The sequence below is a fragment of the Callionymus lyra genome, chromosome 11 (genome assembly GCF_982586985.1).
Source record: "Callionymus lyra chromosome 11, fCalLyr1.hap1.1, whole genome shotgun sequence".
Lineage (NCBI taxonomy): Eukaryota > Metazoa > Chordata > Actinopteri > Syngnathiformes > Callionymidae > Callionymus > Callionymus lyra.
In genome coordinates this window covers 777,086-785,000 of record NC_141828.1, presented here as the reverse complement: position 1 = coordinate 785,000, position 7,915 = coordinate 777,086, and the positions used below count along the sequence as shown (strand labels likewise).

Sequence of the window (7,915 nt, the reverse complement as noted above, 5' to 3'; positions counted from 1 at the left end):
GGTCAGGATTGCTAGAATTGTCTTCATACTTGAATCATGCGAACACAGTATCCGTGTGTCTTTCAGGGTATCTTGGGCTCGGGGTTCGCCCTGAAGGTCCAGGAGCAGCATCGACAGAAGCACTTCGAGAAGAGAAGGAATCCAGCGGCGAGTCTGATCCAGGTAACACACACACCTGCTGCAGAAACGATGTTGACGTGAATCAAGCGTTAAACCACGTCCATGTTAATATTCAAACCACTCTGACTGTTAAGTGCGAAACATTTTGTGACCAGCAATTCAACAGCTGTTTGTTGCTGTTTCCATGGAAACCCCCCAAACAACAAAGACTATTTTAAAAGGCTTTGTCCTTTAGTCCTTTATATTTTCTACCAGCACCACAGTAGATGTTACCTGCGAACAGCCCTGACCTACTTTCTCTGTTGTACTTCATTACACAAGAGTTGAAAGAGACACTTTTGTTCTTGTAAATCTCTTTAAACGTTTTAGATTTTGATATTTTGTTCTCCAGATCAAGCTAAATATTTAATAATAATATAAATATTAGTTGTGTCAGGATATTACAAACATATTTGGATGAATTCATCAGGATCTGAAGCTAAAAAGTATAATTTTAATTCATTTCATTTCAATATCGTGTCAGATCAAAAGATGTTGATGTTATGAAAACTTTCTTTATTAAGTATTTTATTTTATTTAAAACAGACTTGAAAAGATTTAATTCACTCGTACAAAATTCACTGGAACCATCAAAGTGAACGTTTTATTTCACTCGACAACTCAAGCACGAAAAGACACAAAAAACACGTTTTTTAATCAAAAGGACACAAAAATAATGTGGTAATAAAAATGTTCAATAACATGATTTTTTAAAAATCAACAGATAAACCAGGAAAAAAGAGAAAACAAACAGTAAAGATTAAGACTTTGAGAAATACACTATAATAAAAACACTTTTATAATGAGGATTAAAACATTGTTTCCTCAGCTCACGTTTCCTCTAACAGGTCGACCTGGAGGCAGTTTTTGTGTGTTTACTTTATGGACCTCGATTGTGTTTTTGTGTATCACTTCACAACTTTGTCACAGTCGCACACATGTCTCTGCTTTTCTGTCCGGGCGGGTCAGGAGATTAACAAACGACAACTCGATCTGCATAAACTCAGTATTTTAGATGTAATTTGAAATTCTAAACAACTCTTAACGTTGTTGTGTCAAAGGGATTTAATTGAACATTATTTAAGGGTTTATTTTGGGTCTGAGTTCGTTTTAAGAATCATCGTTTTTTTGGGTCAAATCCTCGTCACAGTCCAACAGAAGCGTCGTCATGAATCTCAAGCAGAACCTCTGAACGAAAACACTTGATCTCATCTTTCAAGAGCCGCTTGAGCGACAGATGATGTGAAGATTCATACTTCTGTGGGTCGAGTGACGGTTCATCAGAATCTACATTCACTGATGGAGTCGAACACAAACGCTCGGTTGGACTGTGCAGTAAATCATGGAGTCAGAGTCGCAGTTCTGGGGCCTCGAGTACTGAAGGGTTTTACTCACAAAAAACGTGCTCCTTTCACAACAAAGTCTGTATGTATTGATACTGAAAATAGTATTTTTTTGCATCGATCGAGTCGACTCGTGTTGATCTCCGTCTCTGCTTTGATGTTTTTCAAGGTTTTCTGGTGATGTTTGATTCATTTTGGCATTTTAAGAGAAATAGACGATTATATGACAAACATTTTCATTTCAATTATACTTTCCTTAATTTGATAGATTTCATTCTATGGAAGTAAATCATTCGAAGATTTAACATTTAAAATGTTAAAACTTTGAGTTTCTATTATAGAAATGTTTTTTTTTTTTAAGCATTAAATTATTTTTTAAATATTTAAGTAAATATAATTAAATAAATTTTTTTAAAAATTCTACGCAAATAAAAATTCTGTACTTTTTTAAAAATTGTCAATTCAATATCAATATTTTATAGATCAGTGCCGTTAAAAAATTGGTTGAATTTTACATTTTAAAACTTTCAGTTTCTATTATATCTTTTTTTAAACATTACATTATTTTTTTTATTAATAATTAAGTTCAATATTTCTACATCGAAAGGTTTTGATTGAATAGTTGAATTCAATAATTTGTCAACAATTTAATTTGTTTTTTGTTGAATAATTAAATAAATAAATGTTTTTTTTAACGCACATAAAAAATCTATATATTTTAAACAATTAGTATTTTAAAGCCTTTTTTAATTTAATATCCAAATGGGGGCAATTTTTGATGGAAGAAGATCAAAGGTTGAATTTAACGTTTCACATTAAAATCAAAAAAAGGTTCTGTACTCTTATTGTCTGCTGCCACTATTAACATTTATATAACATTTAAAGGGTTTTTAATAAAAAAAATCACAAATTAAAATATTTTTTAAATAAATATATTTAAAATATAGGAATTATTGACTTCACTTACTCAATAAAAGGAAATTCAAACTTTTAATATAAAATGATTATTAAATTATAAACGAACATTTAATAAAAGATACAAATTCTCAGAAGTAAATGAAACAATTCAAAATATTGATGGAACTGATCCATACGATACATTATGTCTCTTTGGCTACACAAATATATATATATAAATATAATATATAATAATTAAGAAATCGCAGAAGTAAATGAAAAAAAGGTTGTGATAGAATTGATCTACTTCTTTACATTATGACATCTACTCAAATATATATACATATAAATATAATATATAATAATTAAAACCTCTCAGAAATAAATTAAACAATTCAATATATTGATGGAACTGATCTACTTCTTTACATTATGACATCTACTCAAATATATATACATATAAATATAATAATTAAAACCTCTCAGAAAAAAATTAAACAATTCAATATATTGATGGAACTGATCTACTTCTAAACAGTATGACATCTACTCAAATATATATACATATAAATATAATATATAATAATTAAAACCTCTCAGAAATAAATTAAACAATTCAATATATTGATAGAACTGATCTACTTCTAAACAGTATGTCTCTTTTGCTGCACAATTATATATATACAGTATATAAAATATATAATAATTTTAAAATCTCAAAAGTAAATGAAACAATTCAAAATATTGATAGAATTGATCTACTTCTTTACATGATGACCTCTACTCAAATACATAAATATAATAACAATATAAAAACAGGTCATCATCCGAACCAGTCATAGGGTCACATCCCAAAAGCCTTCACCTTCATCACGTGTGTGTCCCTCTGTTGTGTACTTGTGTGCGTCCATCACCTCCTCCAGGCTGCTTGGCGTCTGTACTCCACCGACAGAGCTCGTCCTTACCTGGACGCCACCTGGCACCACTACCAGAGCGCCCTCCCCCCTCTCAGGCATGTATCCCCCCAGCACCCCAGCACCCCCATCACCCCCATCACCCCCGACAGCCTCCAGCAGCAACAACACACTCTGCATCCACGTGACGACAAACTAACCTGCTTCTCTCTGTTCCTCTCACTCTCTCTCCCCCGTTCATGGTTTGTTCTCTCTCTCTCTCAACTGCACGTAGTGTGTCTGGCGTAGTTACGCGGCTGATGAGAACTCGGTTTCCATAGCAACCTGGAAGCCTCATTTGAAGGCGTTGCATACCTGCAGCCCCGCCAAGTAGGTAACAGACTCACCTGCAAACATGGCCGCCGCCTCTGCTAACGCTAAGCTAACCCTCGTGCCACTTTTCGTTTTTTTCTTTCTGACCAAAACATTCACCGCGTAACGTACCTGCTTCAGGTAAGATCAGGAACCCAAGGATTTAGCCTCAGATAGACAAGAAAAGTCTACTTTGTGAGGCTGAAAATTTGGAAATGAGTCACAAAAAACGCACCGTTTTATCACAATACACTCGGGGTGTCAACGTCTATGTGTTACACTGAGGGAGCGTCATCCAATTTCCTGTGAATGTAAGGGATCGTCAAGCTGAAAGAACAGAGGGATGAATAAATGAAGATTCAAATATTGTCTTACAGTGACAACAAGAAAATCCCATGCCGAAAAACTCATAGAAAAGCTAAATCAACAGTATTTTTATCGTGTAATTATTATCTTGCAATCATTTGTGCCTGATCACTACTGGAAGGGCTTCGTTTTAATGGGATTATCTATCTATCTATCTATCTATCTATCTATCTATCTATCTATCTATCTATCTATCTATCTATCTATCTATCTATCTATCTATCTATCTATCTATCTATCTATCTATCTATCTATCTATCTATCTATCTATCTATCTATCTATCTATCTATCTATCTATCTATCTATCTATCTATCTATCTATCTATCTATCTATCTATCTATCTATCTATCTATCTATCTATCTATCTATCTATCTATCTATCTATCTATCTATCTATCTATCTATCTATCTATCTGTCTGTCTGTCTGTCTGTCTGTCTGTCTGTCTGTCTGTCTGTCTGTCTGTCTGTCTGTCTGTCTGTCTGTCTGTCTGTCTGTCTGTCTGTCTGTCTGTCTGTCTGTCTGTCTGTCTGTCTGTCTGTCTGTCTGTCTGTCTGTCTGTCTCTCTCTCTCTCTCTCTCTCTCTCTCTCTCTCTCTCTCTCTCTCTCTCTCTCTCTCTCTATCTCTATCTCTATCTGTTAGCAGGTATTCGAGTGGAGAGAGAACCCAGTGGTGATACAGCGCAACTGCGTGTATCCAGTTACGCTACGGTTACAAGCCACGACTACACGTGTTTGTTTATTAAATACAAGTGTAAACGTTGACGCCCCTGAAACACACTTTGTTTTTCTTCTTCGCACAAACATGTGTTTGCTTCACGACTTCCCTCTGATTTATTTTCTGGATGAATCGACGATTCTGAGGCTTAAAGGAAAAAAAGCTCATAAAGAGGTTGATGTTGATAAGTATTGATCAGAGTTAAACGTTACTGAGGTTCAGATCCTGGAACGATCAGTGCGATCAGAATAATTAATGTTTTAATTTAACATTTCTATTGTTCAAACTTTGAATTTTTTAGGTAATAACATCTTCATGTTGAATTTAAAAGTCTAAGAATTTCAAAAATATAGAATTAAGAACATTTTTTAATCATTCATTTGGAAGATGATTGATTTTTTACTCATTTAACATTTACAGAAAGAAACGTTTGAATTTAATTATTAAGAAACTCTTTAAATGCAAAATGTATTTTCGTTTTTTTAAGCATTTAATAAAATAAAAAAATCCAATTCTTTAAAAAATACAACATTTCAGTGAATAAAAGTTCAAAGTTTCAATGTTTGAAATGTTAAATCGATCAATATTCTCGTACTAACCTGCTGGAGCTGAAGCATGTTTGACCTTCTTTGACCTTCTTTGACCTTCTTTGACCTTCTTTGACCTTCTGCTCTGTTTCCTGCTCATCGTCTGCATCACTGACCTCTGACCTCTGTCTTTGTCTCTCACTAACACTGAAGGAAAGAACAGGGAGACAACAACTACAGGTTTGTATGCTTCGCTGACTCACACACACACAATTACACAAACAAATACATGCACACAAACAAACACACAATCACAATCAAAGATGCACACACAAACACATGCACAACATCACACAATCACACTTACACACAATCACACAAACAAACACATACACAAAATCACACTTACACACTTACACAAAATTACACAAACACATACACAAAATCACACTTACACACAATCACACAAGCAAACACATACACAAAATCACACTTACACACTTACACACAATTACACAAACACATACAAAAAATATCACTTACACACAATCACACAATTACACAAACACATACACAAAATCACACTTAAACACAATAACACAAACAAACACATACACAAGATCACACTTACGCACAATCACACAATTACACAAACACATACAAAAAATATCACTTACACACAATTACACAAACATACACAAAATCACACTTACACACAATAACACAAACAAACATAAGCACACTCTTGTGAAACATCAGCGATGCACGCACAAACCAAAACAAACACACTCTTGCAAACACAGAGATATATTCACACAAAAACACACACACACAACCTTACACAAACAGTCACACGAACACACTCTTGTAACACCTACATCACACACACACGGTGCATTAACATGGAAAAAAAACAAAGTGTACAGTCAAATAAACACAGACACTCACATGAAGCATACAACACAAACCAACACAAACACAAACTGACGAACACACAGATGTTCACAGATACAAACCTAGAGTCTCATCTGTGCTTGTGAGTCTCTTCACTAACACAGGAAGTTGTCGTGAAGTCTGTGATTGTGTTGAAAACACAAATATGAAACACAATCATTGAGTAGAAACGTTCTTAACTCAGACGAACACGTGTGTGTCTGAACCGTGAAGCACATTTTCCATTGAGATAGTATTTATACACACAGAGAGATTTGTGACTTTAATTACACTTGTGTGTAACTTTTAACAATCAGATCTTCTCGACACACACTCGTGTTGCTCTCGTCCCTGGAAACACATCATGTCTTCATGGTCTTGAGAACTTTGTTGAGAAGGTTTTTGAGACTCATTCTCGCTCGTGTCATTGTAATTGTCGAGTGTGTGTGTGTGTGTGTGTTTCAGTTTGTGTGTGTTTGCGTGTGTGTGTAGGTATGTGTGTGTGCGTGTGTGTAGGTGTGTGTGTGCGTGTGTAGGTCTGTGTTTGTGTGTGTGTAGGTGTGTGTGTGTGTGTACATGGGGGTGTGTGTGTAGGTGTGTGTGTTTGTGCGTATGGGTGTGTGTGTAGGTGTGTGTACATATGCTTGTGTGTGTAGGTGTGTGTGTTTGTGCGTGTGTGTGTGTATGCGTATGCGTGTGTGTGTGTGTGTGTGTGTGTATGCGTATGCGTGTGTGTGTGTGTGTGTGTGTGTGTGTATAGGTGTGTGTGTTTGTGCGTGTGTGTGTGTGTATGCGTATGCGTGTGTGTGTATGTGTGTGTGTGTGTGTGTGTATGTGTGTGTGTGTGTGTATGTATGCGTATGTGTGTGTGTGTATGTGTGTGTGTGTGTGTGTGTGTGTGTGTGTGTGTGTGTGTGTGTGTGTGTGTATGTGTGTGTGTGTGTGTGTGTGTGTGTGTGTGTGTGTGTGTGTGTGTGTGTGACCACAGCCCCACTGTTGGCGGACACACAGACAGTCGGCTGCTGTAGGTTGTGGTGGTCTATGGGGGTGTATGGAGGTCTATGGAAGTCTATGGCGGTCTAAGGTGGTCTATGGAAGTCTATGGTGGTCTATGGCAGTCTATGGTGGTCTATGGTGGTCTATGGAAGTCTATGGAAGTCTATGGAAATCTCAGATATATGACAATATTAACCCCTGAAATAATACTTGCAGAACGCAATAGGTCTGCAAAAGTTGACAGTATTGACCCCCAAATTAGCACTGGCAGAATGTAACTCAGTCTGAAAGAAATAAAAAAAAATTAAGCCCCAATTTCATACTGACAGAACATAACTCAGTCTGAAACCATTGACAACATGAAGCCCCAAAGTAATACTGACAGAATGTAACTCAGTATGTAAGAAATTACAAAAATTAAGCCTCAATTAAATACTGACAGAACGTAACTAAACCTGAAACAAATAAAAAACTTTAAGCCCCAAATGAATACTGACAGAACGTAACTCAGTCTGAAACAAATGAAAAAAATCAAGCCACAAAATAATGCTGACAGAAGATCAGTCTGGAACAAATGAGACCCGAAGGAAATACTGAGAGAAAGTAACTCAGACTTGGAACAATCGACAAAATGAAGTTTCAAAGTAATACTTTCAAAGCTTAACTCCGACTGAAACAAACTTTTGTACATTTTATTTACAATTATTTCT

At 35.5% G+C, this 7,915-nt stretch overlaps 1 protein-coding gene across 1 annotated transcript in view; it reads left to right on the top strand.

Annotated features, from left to right (window-relative positions):
* Positions 1–7,915, top strand: part of kcnq5a (potassium voltage-gated channel, KQT-like subfamily, member 5a) — a 111,627-nt gene that overhangs the window by 83,367 nt on the left and 20,345 nt on the right. Inside the window, exons 7-8 of the mRNA XM_087802329.1 lie at positions 67–162; positions 3,323–3,415. Of these exons, the coding sequence (XP_087658455.1) occupies positions 67–162; positions 3,323–3,415 (189 nt within the window). The remainder of the gene's footprint in view (positions 1–66; positions 163–3,322; positions 3,416–7,915) is intronic.